Genomic DNA, 22275 nt, shown 5'->3' on the forward strand with positions numbered 1-22275 from the left:
CATGCGGAAGATGCTACCGGCTGATACTGCCGCGATGAAACGCCATATCATGGATTATCAAGGATTATCTCTGAAACAGTATGGAGCTCAAAGGCTTTCTCTCTTGCCGGTTATACCACAAGGTGAGTTCCTTTTTATTTCCTGCTTCTTCACACACATGCTCTCCAGTACAGGTTAGCTCTGAGTGTTAGCGATGCTAATGTAAACACCGACCATATTACGTCCAAAACAGTCGCGCATTGTTTCTGATAGCAACGTTTCTGATAGGGCCGTGGGTCCACATTTCCGATATTACGTCATATCGGACGCAAATCTGGATCAGCTCCGTGGTAGCCCCGTTTTTAGAGATTTGGGTACGGAGGAAAAGAGAGAGGGTTTTATTTTCTGACGCTGCGTGAGTTCCCTGACACACCGGGGACACCATATTTATGTATAAAAGACATCAAAAAGTGTATTTTGCATGATAGGTCCCCTTTAAGGATTTCTACATGCTTAGTACATTTAACATTTTAAAACTTTTTTTTTAACTACAAGTATTTTGATGAATCTACCTAGCCTGCTTAAGTTAGTGAAGTTAAAAAACACATGCATCATTTTTAATTTCCATTCCACATAAGCTTTTTTCTTATGTCAATATCACAGCTCTTAAAATGCAATAGTATGTAATTGAAATGTAATCTTAATTGCAATATGGAGTAGTGCAATTTTTAAATCGCAGGAACACAATGTTTGTTAAAGGCTAAATATGTTTGAAATACCATTTAAATTAAGTATTGTAGAGCTGTTGTTATTTCTCATATAATGTGATAGCATCATTAGTCCTTGGATTTCGCAGACTCGTCCCGCCCTTACGGCCACATACAGTCTGGATATGGAAGCATCCGTTTTGCACACTGCTCTCCTGTCGTGCCCAGAGCAAAGACTGAAGAGAGATCCTGGTGAAACGAAGTTGTCAGCCATTCTGTTGAGTTTCATAGAATGTGAGGCGAAACAAGAATAGCGTACAGCTGTTTCCTCCCCGACACAGAGGGAGTCAGATGAAGAGCAGCAGAGAGAGAAGAGAGGAAGAGGCGGAGCGGGATAGAGCTCTCTCTCTGTGATGTGCACTGATGTAGCTGCAGCTCTAGGTCAAACGCTGCCAGTGTTTTGTGTTTACGCTCGTCTCGTCTCCCCAGTGCTCCTCTAAATTATTCACAGCCTGAAGATTTGCAATGTGGCTGCCTCCTCTCTCCCTCCATCGCTCCTTCTCTGTTTCCCATCAGCTCCTCTGTCTCTCATGTGACTGCTTGTGTCAGAGGCAATGAACAGAAGTTTTTCCCTCCCCCCCACATCCCATCCCGTATCCACTCATCTACCATCAGCCACCCACCTTTCATCACCGACTCCATCTCTCACACTTTCATCCCTCCCGTCCCTCGCCTGCCTCTCCTGGCTGCCAGACTGCAGCCAGCCGCTCGTCTTCAAGGGGGAGACTGCCAGCTGTTAGCATCAACTGCTCGCTAGCTGCTGCTCTCCCCCTGCATGTCTGTCTCCCCCTCACTTCAGAGGATCCACTATGTAGGGGTCGGGCTGACGTGGAGGTTTTATCCTCTGTTTTTTTCAACTCTTTTAATGACTTTGTGCTCATTTTATCTAGCCGAATTGAGAGATAAACCCCAGGTGCGCACAGACTCCTCAGGCCAGTCGATGGCACTGATTAAGGATGTCAGTGATTTGCCCTTTAACAGACTGCCAGTCCTGTGAGGACGGAGGCAGCCGCTGGAAACCAAGGACATTGTGAGAGGCTGGGCGATATGATCATATAAGGCCATAAGTTGATCAGCAATCCGATATTTCATTCTACCGACGTGTCTATCCACACATTTTAACGTATAGGAATATTGAAAGCAATCTTGCTAATCAGAAAAGAGGAAAAGGATGTACTTTGATTTGTTGTCGTAAATGGTGAAAAGATGATTATATAGAGTTTTTCCATTCTTTGCAATCCCTCTAAGTGCTTTTACATAAAGTCAGCTTTCACACAATTACACAGAGGCAGAGGCCATTCAAGGTGCCACCTGCTCAACGTAGCTAACATCCACACACACTCACACATCGTTGGCTATTTCGAGCTATTTGGGGTGTATTGCCCAAGAATGCATCAACATGTTGACTGGAGGAGCTGGGGATCGAACCAGCAGCCTTCTGATTGGAGGATGACCATCTACTTCCTGAGCCCTCGTGTATTTGTTTTACTTTTTCACTTATAAAATGATATACACATTGATAGAAAGAGATTAAAATGAAAGCACATGCTTTTTCAAAGATTCAAGATTCAAAGGTTTTATTGTCACATGCACAAAGCTACAGTGTAGAAATGGCAATAGCCGTACTTTTCCCCGTACTTTTCGCGTTTAGCTCCATTAGTACCCCTTATGTCGCGTTCACACCAAAAAGAGCACTTTGTGCCGGGAACTTTTACCCCCATTTTTAGTGCCTGCTGAGAGATGGTACTTTCCTGGGGGGAAAAAGTGCCCCAGTTCTGATTGGCTGGGCGAATTGCAAACCACGCCCCGTACAACTCTGAAATGTTTTGTAGAGCCGCCATTTTATTATCCTCGCATTAGCATTATTAGCATTAGCATTCGCCCAGCGCACAAACGCAGAGAGACTAACTTAGCAGAGTACTTGGTGTGAACGCGGCTATTGAAACTCTTCTGACCTGAGCTCCTCCAACAATCCAACATATATAATAAAATACAAAATCAAAGGTAGTGCAAAAAAGTCAATATACATGTAAATAGAATATGAAATTAAATAATGTAAATTAAGACAAAATTAAATATAGTTTATTGCGGTGATAACTATTTATATAAATAAGTATATTGCAAGATAATTGCAAACAGGAATGTTTATCGGGGCACTTAACAGAGCTCAGGTGTTTAGCAGTCTTATTTATTTGTATTGTGCGGGTCTAAAAACCACCTACGACGATACGATACGATAATACTTTAATGATCAGATCAAGTCTGAAATGTGACTCGCATCACAGCAGCTCCATGTGTAACATCAACAGACAAATATCAAGACACAATACATGAAAAACAAACGACAAACATTTAACACAACAGCACAATCAGTGAGAGAAAACATTTCCAATGACCCTTCAGCGGGCATTTGATCTGGGATTCAGCTCTGTATTTACTGTGAGGATTGACTGAGGAGTGTTTCAGTCTGACTTCATTGAATCGCGGGACCCTGTACCTGCTTATGAACAGATTATTGTTGTCATGTTAACCAGGAAGCTGCAGGTTTCCCCTCCTGTCTGGACAGCGGGGGTCCGGGGGTGAGGTGTGCCTCCAGTTGCCACAGGACTCTCATTTGTGATTCTCTACCCTTCCTACTCTAACGTTTGATCATCTCAGACGAGGGACAGGAGGTACGAGGCGGGGGAAGGGTGCTGAAGCTTTCTCCCTCTCTTTTCACTCCCCCCCCCCCCCCCCCCCCCCCCCCCCTTGCCTGCCCTCTCGCAATTGCTGTCACCCAGTATGAATGCCCCCTCTGGCCCGATGACAAGTCGAGCGTGAATCGCTTGGCTGCCCCCTGAAATTAGCAGTAGAGCCCCCCGGCGGCACATGCTTCTCATGACCAGCACACAGTGGGCCGCCGCCAGATTCTTTTCATTATGGTGGCCTGCCAGCCCCCTGACTCTACCTCCTTCTGCCTCTTCTTCTCCCTCTACCCCCCCCCCCCTCAGAGCTCAGTAAACAGCATCTGTAGTGCTCATCACATTACTGTCAGAGGGAAGGGATGCCAACTCTCTGAGGGCTGTTAGTCCTGTGTATCTAACTGTCTTTATGTGTGCATACAGTATGAGCTTTTGTGTGATAGTATGTATATGCATGTGTGTGTACATGTTACTGTGTGGTGGCTTGACAGGATTAAAGAGAGAGAGAGAGAGGAGTAGCAGAACAGAGAGTGGAGGAGTGAGAGGAGCAGCAGTACAGAGCGATGCCTGGAGGCTCAATCTGTTCCTCGCTGAGCTACATCAGTGTTAGAGACGGAGGCCCGGGCCGCGGGGAAGCCTCCACTCGCTCCATCAAACTGTCAGGCAGCCAGCGAGCTGCATGGAGACTCCACGCCGCCCCCGGGGCCAGTTCAAGTCAACATCCCATTTCCTTGCCTCCCCGCCTAATTTCTCCTACGCCCCGACTTAAATTTCCAATGCCCAGTGTCTGCACGGTGCAGCTCAGCAGCACCGGGGCCCGGGGCCGTGCCAACACACTGGGAGGTGCTGGGGGGTGGTGTGTGTGTGTGTGTGTGTGTGTGTGTGTGTGTGTGTGTGTGTGTGTGTTGTGTGTGTGTGTGTGTGTGTGTGTGTGTGTGTGTGTGTGTGTGTGTGTGTGTGTGGGTGTGGGTGTGGGTGTGTGTGTGTGTGTCACATGGTCAGCAGTAGAAGCCGAAGGGAGCCTTATGAAAGACGAGGTGTGAAAAAAACATAAATCAGTGCATGTTTTTTTTTCTTCTCATTCTCTCTTACCTATGTCCCCATTTTTCTTTCACGACTATATTCATAACACAGTTGTGTATTCCCTGTCCCTTCAGGTTTCTGGCAGTTTCTTTTTCTCTGTGCTGAATAAATGCTCCCCGCTCGCTCGTACATCTGCCATTACTGTCTGTTTTTCCCTCGCCAAACTCTGAGGATCACACCATCCGCCCAGCCGCTCTGCCGCTCCCCCAGCGAGCGCTGAAAGCAAAGGTGGAGGGATTTGATGTTGGAAAGGACAAGGCGGTCCTTTAGTTTACTGAAAAACAGGGGGACAGCTCTTCAAGTTTCCCCCCACCACTATCACCATCAATCTGTCCGTGCTCACCCCCCTCCCCTGTTTCCTCCTCCACCTCACCACATACTTTGCATGGAAGTGAAACAGAGCGCAGCCAGGTCTCACTGCTATTTACATGGACTCTGGGTAATGTTAAAGTCTGCTTAGCTTGGCCCCAGGTCAGGACTATATCTTTCCTCACTCCGGCTTGATTTACATGGCCCCCGCTGACTCTCCCCTTAAGTGTGTCAGCTCTGAACCAGAGGCCTCTGTGTGTCTGGCTAATGCAACGAGCATTTCTCCGAGCTTGTCTTCTTCAATCCGTCTTCACTCTCATTCTCCCTCTGTCCTCCTTCAATGGGCCTCTGTGAAAGGAGCTTTTCCTGAAGCCTTCTCTGTGTTTGCACAGCCTACTCTGAGGTCCCAAGCTCAAATATGGTTTTTACGTGAGAGCCTGTCTAGGCCTCTTCTGCTGGTCGATATTATTTCCAGCCGGCCAGAGCTCTTTCTCTCGATCTCATTCCCTCTGGAGCCTACATCTTCACTGGGATCAATACTCTCCTAATCCAGAGCTCCTAGTCTGACCCGGGGTAATCAGTTGACTTCCCATGCTGCCTGCTGGGGAGGTCAAAGGTCAAATGGCTGTATAGATTTGATCCTGTGATCAAATCACTTGGATAGGTGGTGCTTTCAGATACAGCTAGTAGGGTCAAGAGTAATCATGAGATGTTTTTTCACCCTGTGGTTGAGTGTTTAATGCAGGGCTATTAGAGCCTTGTAAACCCTAATTATAAAGAGGCCTTATTTTGGTTTTTGGGGCGTTCCTGTATGTTGTATAGGTTTGTGTGCATGTAAATGGTCTGCAGTTTCTCTCACACACTTCTTTTTCTTTGGGATCGTTAGGCCATGCAATATTCCATCCTGTGGCTGTGGCCAAACTAGATCGTTTTCCACCAATCAGAAGGTTGCTTGTTTGATTGTTTGTTTGTAGCCTTTATTTAACCAGGTGAAAATCCCATTGAGATCAACAATCTCTTTTTCAAGGGAGACCTGCAGCACATTGGTTACACATAAAAACAACAGAAAACAAAAAGGACATCATACAACATAATTACAGGGGTATAAATTAGCAACCTATTCACAATGACAGATTTCTAATAACATTTCATCCAGCCGAGCTTTAAAATGATGCAGGGGAACCAAAATGCTCAGTTTCAAAAAATGTTGCATAGTGTTCCAAGCTAGAGGAGCAGCGCACATAAAAGCTTTAGTACCTAAAATAGTCCTAGCACTTGGCACATGTAATAAAAACACATCCTGGGATCTCAGGCAATAGCTACTTGCAACTCTCTGTGAGATCAAAGAGCAGGTATAAGTTGGTAGTTTACCCAGCATGGCTTTATAGATAAACATGTACCAATGACTGAGCCTCCGTACAGTTAGTGAAGGCAGACCTGCCTTGGCATACAGGGTACAGTGACTGCAGGGGCTGGGTTTGATTCCCAGCCCCTGCAGTCTACATTTCGATAGGTCCTCAGGCAAGATACTTAACCCCAAATTGCTCCAGATGGCATGGCCAATAGTGTGTGAATGTTAGTTTTCCTGAACAGTGCTTCGAGGGTTCGAAAAGACTTGAACATTTATTTACCGTTTACCATCAAAAATCAAGGTGCATTTCCTTTCTGATTTTTGCAATATTGCCTGCTAATGTCCAATATACCACTGACAAATTAAGTTATATGAACCTCATGACAGTCAACGGTATGATAAAACGCGTGATGGCTGACCAACTGCGCTATATAAATCAATACAAACCTTTTTATCATTTACCATCCTGTGTTTAAATTATAAAAGCTGAGTTCACGTAAGGCTTCACCCTCAGCTATACGTGGCTTTAGAGACCTTCAGATATCCTGCTGATGCTTTAGGCCCAGCAGGGGGTCTCAAAGAAGCCCCCAGGCTTTTCTTCCACGCCCCATCTGAGTGTCCACGGAGCCTACGTCCCCACACCTCATCCCAGCATCCACAGGAGGGAAATTGCGGGAGGAAATTGGTGTTGTTCCACCAGTATCCAAGACTGCTTTGGTCCTCGACTATCTAAATGGACCATTACCCCCCTCAGTGTGCTCTCACTCTATCTGGGTTTTCACTAGTTCTCTTACAATCAGGAGTGTTTCAGTAAATGTCCCTGGAGAGATGTCTTCTAAATTGAAGCCATTTCTCTTGTCAGTTTCAAGATGTCTACATTTTTGCATGTATGTATGTATAAGAAGGGATCAAGAGCTGCTGCTGTCTCAACGTCCAATCAGTCTTCAGGGCCTTTTTTCAATTTGTACTCGCTGCCTTCTCACTTATCAAGTTTTTAATTACAGTAAACCAGATCCAAGTATAATGCAATCTAAATGTTCTAGGTTAAGATGTAGCTGACACCTCCCAAACTGATCAATTCAGTGTTAAAGTGCAATGCTTTGAATACAGTTTGAAACTTATGAATGGTGTAAAATAAGCAGCTTTTTATTGTGCCCTCTCTTTAATATTTCTACTTACAATTTCATTTGACATACTTTACAATGTGTTTACTGTTTCTTTTGACTTCTCACAATGACTTTGATTAAAGCTAGACATGCTTTGTCACAAATTGTATTGTGAAAGCAAAAATACTATTATGCATTTGCCGTCTTTTATACATTTATTTATTACATTTCTCATGTTGAGTAGGAACCGACAGTGACAGTTAGATGCCAGCAGCTCAGGAAAACCTCATTTTTTTCCCGACTCCTCGCAGCGAGTACAGGGTGGCGATCAGTATTCAGGCAGACAGCCGTTGACGCCGTGCCAGCTTCTGCGTCGCCAGGCGAGTCCCCCCCTCTTTTATTCTCTCTATCTCTGAGGCAGAATTCATGGCAGACTGTCCTCCGAGTGTGACAAGTGGAACTGTGTGATTAATTTGGCCAGTCGTTTTAATGTGCTCCGGGATGCGCAGCGCTTATTGTCTTCCCCCTGCACGTCTATCGGAATCTGCCACAGAGAATGTCCAGGAGAGCCGAGACATCCATCCCTGCTTCTGTTGTCTCCCTGTCCTCCGCCATGCATCATTTCAGGGCCGAGCCACAGGGTCGAGGCCCGACTTTAGCCCGGGCCGCCGGCAGAATAAATCTTCTGTCTCTGAAGTGTTGAAAGCTGTGTAAATGTCAAACACATCCGTCTGATGTGCTGGCTGAGGGGAGGGAGGGAGGGCTGGAGAAAAGGTGGATGCTGGGAGGTAGGAGGGGGGGGGGGGGGTGTAGACGAACCATCCGCTGAAGCCGGTCCCCTGTTACCCTTCATAGCTGCCGGTTGCCAGGTGCAGATGTTGCTGTTTGCTCCCCGTCTCTGAACAGCAAGCCGGTTTTTTATTTTGTTGGGTTTGTTTGGTTTGTGAACATCTCTGATAGACACAAACCACCAGGGGCTTGGCTCCTGTCAGCAGCTTAGTGAGCGGCACATCTCTCCGATTTTAACAAAGTCCCCTCTGACCACCAGACGTGCTGTTTGGGGAGCTTTCTGTTGGGGGTTGTGGCTTTGCATTTTCACTTTTTGTTTGTTTCTTTACCCAGTAGTGTATTTGCCAGCTCATAGAGTCCTATTGTGAACCCGGAAATGTTGAGCACCCCAAAGTTTTATGTTAGAAATGTGAAGTATGATTCCCCAGCCCATAGAAACTGCTGGATGCTAACTAAGCATTTGTGCACATTCAGCACAAATTGCGTTAATTAGCATGATAGCCTACTATGTGGATAGTAGTTAAAAATGTCTTGGCTGATTTGGACAATTCTTTAGTGTTTTGAGGGGTTATTTAGGATGCTGAATCCATTTCTGACATTTTCAGAATCCAATATAGCTGTTCAAACCAGAAAGTGGCTACATGTGTAATCCCGTTGGGCCATTTTGGGTCGATTTTGAAGTTTTGAAAACTAAAATACCTTTTGTGCTCTCTATATCCAATGGTCGCCACACTACTCATGGTAGTCACATTGCTGGCATCTAGACTACAGTGTAGATATTCAAAGGAGCTTGGGATGCTAAAAGACGTGGCCCTTTCTCACACTCACAAACAGCAGCCAGTCTTTCACTTTCTCAGGTTTATTGTATTCGTTTCTTTGACTAAAACCAAGTGTAATAGCCCAACAGTGCAATCACACACTGACAAAAACTGCCCTAACACTTCCTCCATGCATCCATCCATCTCGTCATTCTATAGCCCCCCCCCCCCACCCCGCCTGTTCTTACTGTTGTTTTGTTCCCCCTCTCCACCTGCCCCTGTCTCCCCTGCTGTGCTGTGTCTCTCTCTGTCTGAGCCCTGGATAGTATTCCTCTTTACGCTCCGCTGCAGTGCATGCTTCTTGTAAAAGGATAAGCACCATGCTGTGCTCTTTTGATTTTATTTTTCCTCCTCGCCAGCTCCAGCCTTGTGAGGCCTCTTCTCCTGTGTCATGGCTATACTGCTGCTGCAACAACAAGGCCATGCAAGCATCTAGGGAATAGACCGAGCCAGTTGTTCCTCTCCATCACCTGGGGTTTAAACTGTCCCAGTGATGGAGAGGAACTAGAAACTGTCATGTGTTCAGCTGCATGCTAAGATTACATTTACACCGGTCTCCCAGGGCTAGGGCGAGGTGGAGATTGGATCAATTGTCCTTTTATTGTAATTCCTACATGGATCAAAATGGGGAGAAACCGTGTGTTGAATGTCTTTCACTTGTTCACTAGAGTGGTGAACAAAATGGGAGGTGATTATAGGTTACGATGTGCCTCTAACAACCAACCACTATAGAAATGGCTGACAATTAATTTGTCTGGAATCTGTAGTCTGAAAGGGGAATTGATTGACAAGAAGCCTAAGCCACTTTCTCTTAGTAATGCCCTGCACTCTGTAATGAAAGTCTTTTGACAAGCAGAAGCTCAGAATGAGGGTTTTCAAACATTACGAAAGAAAAAAAGAGGACATAGAAATGTGGCCCGTATTTAACATGTTCCCATATCCAGTGCATGTGGGTGCATTTTCTTATCAGTATTCAGTACCTACAATCTCCTTTATTTTAGAGCATCCTATTAACAAACAACATACTGTGCTCTATTTCCCGTATTTATCTTATATAAGAGACCACACTTTCAACCATATTTTGATAAACAGTACAATTGTCCGGCCATTCTTGCATTTCCTCTGGGACATTTTCAGTAGGCATTCTTCTTTTGCTTTTACACTTATTTTCTTTATGCTCACAGACATGCTCTGTACTGATAAAGGGCAAATAATTCAGAAAGTAGAACCCCCTCAGATTGAACTTTACTGTATTTATCCTGCAACAGGTGTATGTAACGATGGTGCTCTATCTTGAGGAATGCTTCAACAATAGGAGCTGAGGCATTTCATGTTATTCTGCAGATAGACACCCAACAATAGTCCCTCCTAAGGGGGTGAGCCACTATGTGTTTCTCTTCAAGCTTCTGCCAGCAAGGACTCCTGCTGTATCCCTTGTCTTTGCAGAGGATGAATCACTGGGTGAGGAAGCCCCCCCCCCCCTTCTCTGCTTTCCTCTCCTGAGAGATCTTGGCCACTGAGCCCTTGCACTGATTACTCTCGTTACTTAATTATACATTTGGACCCACCGCACTGGCAACAAAGGGGCCGCTGTGCCTCCATTGACCCAGCTCCCTCCTCATTGTGCCCGGCTCTGAAAGGGAGTCAAACTAAATAAAGAGGGTCCACTTAAATATGTTGCCACAGGGACTTAATTGACAGATTGAAGGCAGTTTTTTCACCGGGGGCCCTCTCCCTTTCTATGAGGCTGTTCGCTTGAATTGCTCTTCCCTCATGCATCCTGCTGTGAGGTCCAGTGGGACCGGCCTGCAGCTCCAGAGCTCTTGTTTCCTCAACTTCACTGTCTATTGTCTCCGGGGAGAGGGTGAGCAGCCAAGAGCATTCAGCGACAAATCAATGTGGGAAACGGAAGCATGTGGGGTGGGTTTAAGTTAAGAATGTGCTTATGTTTACCAAGAAATTAAAGTTCAAGTATCTCAACTGACTGAGGATAGCATGTGTGTTATCGTCTGATGTAAGCCCAGTGGTGGAAGAAGTACTCAGATTTGATACTTAAAGGTGGGGTAGGTAATTTTGGAGAAACCAACTCGAGTGCGCTAGATTTTGAAAATACACAACCGGAAAAAAACTGCCACTTCCTTACAGAGCCCCTCCTCCAACACACACGAACGCGCACATGACCAATGAGGGCACGAGATAAGTTTGTGCACAGATGGAAGGCTGACAGGCAGGTAGGCCATCCAGTCATTTCAGCCGGGCCGGCTCAAATGATTGGTCGTGCTTTTTACAGTACTACGGCTTCCACAGATGATATTTTTTTATGGATTTTTTGTCAAAGCACTTAAGATATTCATTGCTATCGGGATGTTAAGAGCATTCCATGGAATATAACAAAAAGTGTATCTCGAGCCGGTTTCTCAAACTTACCTACCCCACCTTTAAGTGAAAGTAACTGTGTATTTATATCTTGAACTATAACAATATGTGAATGTATATTTAGTTGTTAACTTGTATTCTGAATAGTTAATTTTGGGAATCTGTAAAGTAACTTGAGCTGTCAGATAAGTGGAGTTGACTAGGAAGTAAAATATTGCCTTGCAAAATGAAGTGGAGTACAAAGTAGTTTATTTTTATTTTATTATATATTTCCTATTTTTAGTGAATTTTTTTTTGCAGTATTGTCAGGACTGGCAAAAAAGTCGGCCATTTTGAATTTTATTTTTCCATTTATGTGCAAAACTTTTCCTTCGGTTACCATCCGATTAAATTCATATTTACTACTATTGTTCAACCATCAAAACAGTTTGCCATCTTTCGGTCAAAGAATAAATTACCTAAACAGAATAGGGGTGTCAAACTCAAATACACAGTCGGCCAAAATAAAAAAATGGGTACTAGTCGAGGGCCGGACTGGTTCAATGTTTATTGCAAAAGTTATTGAAATGAACTGATTGCACATATTAAACCTGGAACTAACAAAGCTTAAATGATTGCCTATAAAAACAACATTAAACATTAAATAATCAGTTGCATTCATTTCTTATGGCTCTATCTGCAGAGTCATTTCTTATGATTACATTTTTCCACAGGCCAACAACAGCTTCAAAAAAACAATTTCCCTCAAAGAAAAAACCAAACATGCCCTGTTGTCTCAAGAAAGAAAGTGCAGAAGGAAACATCCATGTAAACTCAGTTTGCTGCTCTGTGATGCTAGTTCAAGCCAGATACTTGGCATCTCATCTTGGGTGCAAGTTCATCAATGTTTGGGCTCAGGCTCTGAGCTGAGGAATCCCTCAGGATTGAGTGAAGGTGTGCGTGCAATATACCGGCGGGCCAGATCTAATAGTAATTCAAAATTATCCTGCGGGCCGAAATTAAATCCACCAAGGGCCTGATTTGGCCCCCGGGCCTTGAGTTTGACACATGTGGAATAGAGTATAAACAAACATTGTTTATTGAATTCACTTTTATTTGTATCAAACATTTTCAGGATTTCTGTCCCCCTATTTCACTCATTGTTTGTGATTTTCTTAATCCTCTCAACATAGTTTTTACATAGTTGTAAACTCAACCTAGCTTTGAAAAACTTGTTTAGCTTGTGAGGCTGAACCTAAATTGTGTAGTGAGTGTCTCAGTCAGTCCAATATTGTTTTTCGGCTCAAAAAGCAGAAATGAAAGGCTGTCATGTGTGTATCTGCAGTATATCACTCATCTGTCTGTCTGTTACAAGGACTTTTTCCCTCTTTTTGTAAAGGATGCATATTTTCTTAAGACATTTGAGCTTGATCACATTATTTGAATAGTCAAATTACTTGTGAAATGTTGGAGAAAACTCATTTAACTTTCTGACTGAATAGAAGGTAATGTGGCCTTTGACCATGCTATACAACGCTCATTTCAGAGTATAACCTGGTCTTGGTGTTTCGTTTCTTTATCTCTGTAGATGTTTTACTTAAAAATGCATTTAAAATACCAAACTTAATAAGCACTGCGCTTGAGTATTCAGACAAACTAAACCCTGTCTGTGTCCTTGAGATATAATCGTCCAATTTCAAAGAACTCTTAAAAGGCTAAATGACAAACTGCAGTTGAATGAAAAGTATTTGAACGTCTTTATAAAAGAACCCAGTGTATAGTTGTATTCGTTGTTCATCTTTTGTGAAGTTTCAGCATTGAATTTGCTACAGACACAGCAGAATGGCGTTCTGTGCTGCTTTTTAACCATGAAACACTCAGACTATCACTCTCTCCTGTCCCTCTTTATCCTCTGCCGTCTGCACTGAAAGCTGTCAGTGAATGAGAGGTTGAGCACAAAAATAACATCTGCAGTGATGATGGGCTACTGGGGGGGAGCCAAATGAATAATTCCTTATATTTCCCGTGTCTGTCTTTTTTCTGTTACAGTGTGACAGCGAGATTGACATTGATGACAAGGTAAGACTGCTTTTCCTCTGTTTATTCACCCACCACATGAAGTGCCTGAGAGTTGTGAATAACAAATTCAAGCTCTCGACTAAAGAAGGGAAACAGTCAAAGTGTGTTGTTGGCAAAAAGAAAGAACGATGAGGTGCAAAAGACACTCTTGTCGGGCCAAACACTGTTGATCATTTGCGTCTTACAGAGCGAGGAAGTGACAAAGAAAATGCACAAAAGGAAGAAGCTGTTTTAAACACAAAACATTGATTATTTTTGGAGCACATTATGTCTAAATGTATCTTAATACGCCCTATCCCAGATCTTATGCTACCTAAGTTGGAGTTTTCTAAATGAATGGATGTTATGACCTCGGTCTGCCTGTTCCTAAATGGTTTTCTATATCCTGCGGGATACAGTCATTTTAAAGGCTGTGGCCATGTATAGGTGTAACATAGGTGTAATATGGGTCTAATAACAGTTTAATATGGGTATGGGTCTAGTAACAGTGTAACATGGGTATAACATAGGTGTAATATGGGTCTAATAACAGTTTAATATGGGTATGGGTCTAGTAACAGTGTAACATGGGTATATCATTGGTATAACATTGGTGTAACATGGGTGTAATGTTGTGTAATATGGGTGTATTTTGGGTGTAATAACAGTTTATATGGAGTTAAAGGTCACCTATCATGCTATTTCTAGGCAATAGCATAGGTCTCAGATATATACAAATATATAAAAAACATGTCTATGAAGTGTTTTGCTCAAAATACCAAACAGATCACCCATTCTAGCCATGCCTCATATCCCTCTATTTCACTTCCTGTTTCAAAAGTGCTGATTTGGGGTATAAAGCTTTAAAAAAAAAAGGAGGGGGTTGAGCTCATGCGGGACCCGGCAGCTACTGTCTAAACTAAATGCTGCCGTGATGAAACGCCATATCATGGATTATCAAGGATTATTTCTGAAACAGTATGGAGCTCAAAGGCTTTCTCTCTTGCCGGTTATACCACAAGGTGAGTTCCTTTTTATTTCCTGCTTCTTCACACACATGCTCTCCAGTACAGGTTAGCTCTGAGTGTTAGCGATGCTAATGTAAACATGCACCGACCATATTACGTCCAAAACAGTCGGGCATTGTTTCTGATAGCAACGTTTCTGATAGGGCCGTGGGTGTAAAGCCAGCCTACATTTCAGATATTACGTCATATCGGACGCAAATCTGGATCAGCTCCGTTGTAGCCCCGTTTTTAGAGATTTGGGTACGGAGGAAAAGAGAGAGGGTTTTATTTTCTGACGCTGCGTGAGTTCCCTGACACACCGGGGACACATCTTTATGTATAAAAGACATCAAAAAGTGCATTTTACATGATAGGTCCCCTTTAATGTGAAAAACAGGCACAGATAATTTTTCCAAATATTTGTATGTGCTTTACCATTTAAGGGTTAATCTACTGGATAGTAACGTAAAAAGATTTTGTGCTGTTTGAAAAATTATTTTAGACAGTTTTTTTGAACAAATTAACCTTATCAAAGAAGGTGACTGAAAATAGTAGCTGCTAACTTGTTCAGTTTCCATTTTTTCCATTGGGTGTTTAACGTATAACTGAAATGCAGACATAAAAGTCTCAAATATAAACATGTAAGAAAAAAAACTGGAACTAGCATTTTCAACTAATCTTAGCCGTGATGTCATCCAGTATTTTCACAATTTGACAGATGTGGCCTTATCAGTTTCTCTTGTGTGTATTTGTTCATGGCAGACTTGGTTGGTTGTCTGATGGCAGCCACCTGGTTACAAGATGAAATGCCTTCGGGGAACCTCACGCCTTCTAATTCCTCCACAGTTTAGCAATTACTCCCTGGTAAATGAATGAGATGGCATGCCTAATCTCCTGTAAGCCTAGCTCCCAGTTCTGTGGAAATGTCTGCGGCTCTCCCTATAAATAATACATTGATAGTAGGCCCAATTTGCATTAACTGTAGCCTGGCAAGTCAATAGGCTTTTATCTCTTCATTGAAGCGAGAAGCAACCGAGGGCGCTAGCTAGTTGACACGACAGAGAGACGTAGCAGCCTGTCAGTCAACATACGGCTGCCTGGCATCACTGTGGGGGGGGCAGAGAGGGAAGTAAGGTAGGGGGGAAGCTCTCAGAGTGTTTCCTTTGCAGGGTTTGTTTTCCTTCATGCTCTACCAGTGACTTGAGACTTGTAACGTTGCTATATAGTGTCACACATTTTGACATCTAATAAAAGTTTGATACTATGATACTAAACAACACTACCAAAAGGAAAAGAAGAGACAAAACAAGCATTGTTGAGGCGTTTTTTATAGAAACTCAGCAGTGTTGTTATGTTGGGTGTTTGTGAGCCGTCAGCCGCTGTCTGCTCCATATTTGGCTTTTGGTACCATTTATAATAGCCAGTTTTGGTGAATTATCCGACATTCTGCCAAGCTTTCAGCCGTCTGATTGTCAAATTTTGTACCAATTACTACTCGGTCCACTGTCAAGAGTCACACTAGTTTGGCCTGGTCAGACATTTTCTTCTCATACACTGTTTATCAGTATTTCATAAAGTCATATAGCATTACAACCATTACTGCTCAATACAAATTAATACTGAAGGCAATCTATGAAAATGACAAATGTTTTTTACTAATGTTACAAGTTTTTACACTGTGAGAATAATACTGGGTTGACTGTGTGAAGAAAAACATGCTACCTAAAACATTAATGTCAATGATAATATCAAAATATTGCTCATAGAAAAGCAACATAACCCAAAATAGCTCTTCTGAATTGCTGCTAGCTTACATTTGCTATGCATCAGCAAGCAGCACGTGATAAAAAAGTGATATTAGAAGACAAACATACATGGACAATGAGTGTAAAATCAAAGCAGACTTTAGAAAACCTATTTTCTTAACTCCATTAACTCCATTTTGTTGTGAAGGGCAATAACAAACCTTTCATTACATAACATAACAACACATTAACATTGTCTAGTATTGTTATAGTCTTGTTTTATGACATAAAATACATCAGTAAATACCCCACTGGTAAATCCCCGAAGCTTTTATGTGTCATTAAAACGGTGGCTGCTAACAAGTGAGACTGCTAAACGTCATCACAACGACAATAGTCCGCTGTTAGCTTAGCGGTGGTAGCATGCAGCCATGTGACCATAGTTCGTTTTTTACCATAGCTTTTTACTGGTGCCGATTGCAATTATCCTTTAAAGATCTTAAAGTGGTGGTAATATGGGGAGATAACCCTGCTGAAATGGAAATGTGATAGTATCTGTGTGTTGGCCTCAGATCTTATTTTCTGCAATATTTCAAAATCAAATTGGGAAATAGTATTGCTTTTTGTCAAGGGACCCCCTGCCATGCTATCTTACGGGTAGGCCTACAAAAATATGTCATCTCTGCACAGGGCCGTCCCTCCCTACAGGCCGATCATGCAGACTGCGTGGGGCCTCACCTTGCAGAGGGGGCCTCATCTCGGTTTTTCGCCGCTGCGAGGCTCCATTCGCTGCCCCCCCCCCCCCCCCCGTCGACGCTCGCGAATCAGAGGGCCTCATCATATAACTTTGCGTGGGGCCTCATGTTGGCCAGGGACGGCCCTGTCTCTGCATCACTCTTATTATTTAAGCATGAAGCTCGCGTTGATAATTGATGTTGTTGTACTGATTGTATTGTTCCATTCCCAGAAGAAGAGCTATTCATCAAACAAAAGCTTTCATTTGTGGCCAACAGGAAATGTAAATGAACAAAAGCATAATTTGAAAAACAGGTTGTACTGTTATGAAATCTTTGAGGTTTCACTGTTGACGTACATGTTTTTGCCAACAGTGCAAGAGAACATCTGGATTAAGGCTAAAGCAGTGCCGACCTTTTTCATTTCTCAGAAACACATTATTATAATCAAGTTGATGACGAGAGTCGGGAATCATCCGTAGAAAATTGCTCAGGAACGAAGAAGAATGGAAAAAAAAAATACTTTGACAGGCCATCACCAAAAGCAGACGGAGACACAAAAAAAACGATGGTTTAAAAATTGGGTTCCAAGAGGAGAAAGACAAACACTGTCATTTGTAATTGCCCGCTCTCAGGATAACACGACAGCGATAATTTTCTGCAACGTTTTGCTGAAACAGGTGCCAGCTTCTCCCGTATCTTCCCAATGAAAACAAAGACTCCCTTTCACATCAGATTACCAGCCACCTGAACACCCACATTGTCAGGATTTCACAGATTAACTTAATTAGAATATTGCTTCCAGGTGTGCCCCCGGGGTGCAATCAGTTACAGTGTATTTTGAATAAAGCTGACGAGCTGCTGCTCCAGCAAAGTCAGTTTGGATTGTTGCACCTTGTGAAGCCTGACATGGCACTCAATGTGTTTCCAGAACGTGTCAGAATTGAATTCTTCTGAGATTGCCAGGTCATCTCCAGCTCAGCGCGAGGCTGTTGTGACGGGGGTCTTTATGTAGATTGGACCATGTCTTGAAGAAACAAGCAATCAGAATCCCAGTGTTGTGTTCTCATCACTGGCATTACTTCCTGGGGGGGGCATTTCATCTGAAGTCCAAGATGACTCGATGTCTGACAATGAGAAGTATTCAGCCTTGACCTTGAATTGCTTATGGCTGCACCCTAAGGGAACAACCACATAATTAGGGATTCCTTATGGTGCATTAACAATCTGTTCTGCTATTGGGCATAGCTACGCTAAATCAGATGCTCAGAAAGGAACCTAACCACATGTTGGGTAAATCGCTTGGCAATACAGGGACTAAGTGTTTTCAAGTCTGTTTGAGGCCGTGCTATGGAAATATAAACGTCATTCATTCTTTATTCTTGATCCAAATACTTTGAGCCACTTCAATTCTCTGTGTGACTGATTAAACTGTACTTACATGCCCCAGAACACGTGTTAGCTGTTGAGAGCTTCACAGAAAATGTGTTGAATGAATGGTTATGCTTGTGTAACGTTGACATATGCGGTAACACAACGTCACGAGGTCAGTGTTTGATATTAATGTGATGAGTTATTTCACATAGATACTTGTATTTGGACCATTATAATCATGATTTAAAGAGGTCCTATTGTGCTTTTTGAGGTTTTTCCCTTTCCTGTAGTGTGTTATATAGGTTTTGGTGCATGTAAATGGTCTGAAAAGGCCATAATGACTATGTAACACTCGCGCTTCTATTGGCTAGCGCTCTATGAGATAGCAACTAAGAGGCTTGACATCTCTTAGCACAGTGGTTCTCAAATGGGGGTACGCGGACCCCTAGGGGTACGTCGGAGTACTGCAGGGGGTACGTGAGATTTATTTTATGTTAATGAAAAAAAAAAAAAATACCAATTTTAGGAAAATAACTAAGTTTGAGCAGTGTGGGTTTTATATTAACAGAGTTACACATATTTCAAAACGCGAAGTGTAATAACTGCAGTGGCCTTCCTGTCACTGAGAATAACAAAGATCCTCAGTGAAGCACAAGCCCATGTTTCTCACTAAATTGTAAGTACAACTTATTAAAAAGATCAGTTCAATGCAACTAATGTCGTCTTAGTGTTATTGCATGATGTTGAAATTGGTTTGCCATGAATTTAGTGATGGATTGTAAACATTTGAAATGTAGCATTTAAGTGTTTCTCAGTTACAAGGTTGTTGTTTTAATAAATCAGACACTGATGGTGCAAGGCTCAGGCTGTACTGTACCTCTTTATATAGGCATTTTTTCCCCAACAAATTGTTTGTGCGCTGATCAGGGGGTACTTGGCTGAATTTCTTTTTCAAAGGGGGTACATTATTGAAAAAAGTTTGAGAATCACTGTCTTAGCAGACCAATCACAACAGAGCCGGCCGGCTAACCAATCGGAGCAGGATGGGCTATGGTTTTAGACAGAGGGTGAAAAGTGCTATTGCATTTGCTTAAAATAAGCCAAACCTTCGTAAATACTATGTGACAATCGGACAAGATTTTTACAAGCCCTGTCCTAACACTATGTCTTATTCAAATTGTTCTTGTTGAAGATTCATCCCAACCCCTCCCCGCTCATCCTGTATTCCATCAACCAGCTAATCCTGTCAACCTCTGACATGTCTGAGACACTCCAAGTCAAGACGGTCATTTTCTATCATTGGAAAGACAGAGAAACGAAATAGAGCGGGATTTATCCCTTCTCAGCTTGTCCATGCACTCTCCTGAAGTGCCATCCTATCTCCATTAGGCCCCACTTTCCCATCCACACTGGCTCCTTCAATTTCCTCTGAATTCTTCCTCCTGTGCAAATAATATAGTGGCTGTCTGTCTGTGTGCGGAGCGTTAGCATGGGCTGCTAATATTCTCAGCAGCCCTTAACACAGCGGCCCCGTGTCAGGTGTGTTTTACCAGGCACTACCATAGCCACAGAGGAGGACACCCAGGTCGGCTAATTCCATTTGGTCCTATTTGCCGAGCAGTCACTCAGCGGAAAGTGTATCTGTCTCTGGGGGAGTCTCCGAGGACCATTACCACATCCTGTCTATGAGCTCTTTTATGGCTCCGGTGTACTCATCTGCCAGGGCGGCGCACAGGTTCTGATTGACACATTAATTCCTCCTCTACCCCCTTATCTTCCCCGCTGTGTGCAGAATGAATGCCGTATCACCGCGTCGTAGCGTCTCTACCGGCTTATCAGTAATGGCTCGTCAGCTAGCGGTATCCTCCCTGCTGATGTATTCGGGGGAGGGGTTCGCTCTGAGAAGTAAGCAGTGCACCCACAATGAAAAACAAGCTAGCTGTAGGGATTCAAACAGATCCGTTAACACCACCGCTACTCTTGTTTATCTATTTATTCTTCAAATTGCCATCCTCCTATGATATTCTACTTTTTATTTACTGCCTGCTCTCAATTGTCAATTGTCGCCATCTTTAAGTAGGAAAACATCAACAGTAATATATATTCATGTAGGTGTGTTCACTCTCCTCCACAAAACCCCGCTGCTTTGCAATATCCAGATTGGTCTCTGAGAGTCATCATATTCAATAACAAACAGGCCACCCACCAGGCAGCTGACAACCTTAACCTTTTTTTATGAACGGGGAAAAATGGACCGGCTTAATGTTTCGACACAAATGATCATCCGTCCTCATCTATTTAATGAAATTAGATTAAGTGCACCTGGGAAGGAGCTGAGAAAGCAGAATGCCTCGCCACCTCCTTTAATCTAAAACCAATTTGCCAGTAATATTCCTCTCCCCCCAGCTTGGGATTCGCCGGCCCCGATTCAAAATGGAGGAGGAACGAGATGAGACGAGAGCTGACTGGTCGCATTCAGCTCCCCACAGGCACTGTGAAATTAGAACTGACACCGGCAACACAGGCCTTAATATGGAGATGTCATTTTGCTCTTGCTTTTGTCTTTCTCTCTCCCTCCTTTTTCTCTTGCGCAGTTCCTTCTCTATTCACTTCTGTTTTCAATATGTCACTAAGACTGAGAGTTAAACAAAACAACAATAGCGGGAAGAACAATAAGATACATCTTAAAAATATTGAGGTTAACCAACCCCTCTTTGGTTTGGATGTAAGGCCTTCAATAGGCCCTAGTATGCTTTTGGGGTTTTTTCCTTTGCTGTAGTGTGTTATAGGTTGTTGTGCATGTAAATGGTCAGCAAAGGCTAAAAGTCGCCCTCCCGCCTGAAACGCCTCCATTGGACTCCCATGTTTACTTCTGAAACATAATGACATCACTAAGTAACAGTCGCGCTTCTATTGGCTAGCGCTCCAACACATTGTATGTGATATAGGCTAAGTTGCGGGACATCTCTTAGCGGTTGACCAATCACAACAGAGTCGGTCGCTTCAAAACATCAATGAAGAAGTGGGGCGTGGCAGACAGTGCTGCATGGGAGTGCGGTGACCCTGAACAGACTGCCGAACATATAATAACCACCTGCCCTTTATATAGACCACCCTCGGAAGCCAGCCTCTTCGACGTAGGACCAGAGATGCGGGCATGGCTACACGACACCGAGTTGGACCTCTGACGTTACACGAAAGAAGAAGACGGCCAGCTAACCAATCAGAGCAGACTGGGCTCTGGTTTCAGACAGAGGGTGAAAAGAGGTGCTGCAGCACAGGCAGTGTGAGAAAAATAACTTTTTGAACATCAAAGCATGGAGACATGTCACAGTAGAGGTACAAAATATAACTATGAACCTGAAACTCAGCATAATAAATCCTCTGAGTACATTTCGGGGCCAAAAATAAACAGCTCACTATGTTCCTCACAAATAGCTATTGAAATGAACCTGGAAACATTTATCCCTTTAATTTATTTTTGAGCTGTTTGCAGCATGCTCTCATTTCTGGTAACCCCCAGATCATGTGCTCAGCAGTCTTTTTTTTCCGCGGTTGTCAATCTGTTATGCATTTAGTTCATATGTGATTGGGGAGCACATTTGGATTTGTCTCTGATGTAAGGAAAGGACTTCTTTACAGTTTGTATTGAGTGTTTGTGTACAAGCTCAAAGGGAAGTTAGTGTAAGGGCACACTCAGCGGTGAAACCCAGCCCCAGTGCATGTTGGGAAGAAGAGGAGTGATGACAGAGAAGAACTTGGAGCTTCTGCAGGGCCAGCCAGCAGACACAGCCGACTGACATCAGCAAAGACTGCTTGTCACTAGCAATGCATGTCATACAGTCTTGCAGGGACAGTCAACATGGCCGTGGCGTCATTGATGTGGCACCCAATAGCCCGCTGCAGATTCTTTTTTAAAGGTTAGCACTGATGTTGGCATTGCAGATTAAAATAGAATGGTTGTGGCAAGCAAAACCACGCCAGCCACTCAGAGCAGGGGAGGTGTGAAAACACAACGCAGCATCAAAACTGTAATCTTCCTCCCTTACTGCCCCCGCTCACTGTTTGTGTTGGCAGAGAGTGTTAAACGGACAAATAGTCGTCCCTTTGTTCTGGTAA

At 43.4% G+C, this 22275-nt stretch overlaps 1 protein-coding gene across 1 annotated transcript in view; it reads left to right on the top strand.

Annotated features, from left to right (window-relative positions):
- Window positions 1-22275, top strand: part of fbrsl1 (fibrosin-like 1) — a 349747-nt gene that overhangs the window by 233099 nt on the left and 94373 nt on the right. Inside the window, 1 exon segment of the mRNA XM_034150862.1 lies at window positions 13288-13317. Within this exon segment, the coding sequence (XP_034006753.1) occupies window positions 13288-13317 (30 nt within the window).

This window comes from Trematomus bernacchii, unplaced genomic scaffold, assembly GCF_902827165.1.
Source record: "Trematomus bernacchii unplaced genomic scaffold, fTreBer1.1, whole genome shotgun sequence".
NCBI classification, from domain to species: Eukaryota; Metazoa; Chordata; class Actinopteri; order Perciformes; family Nototheniidae; genus Trematomus; species Trematomus bernacchii.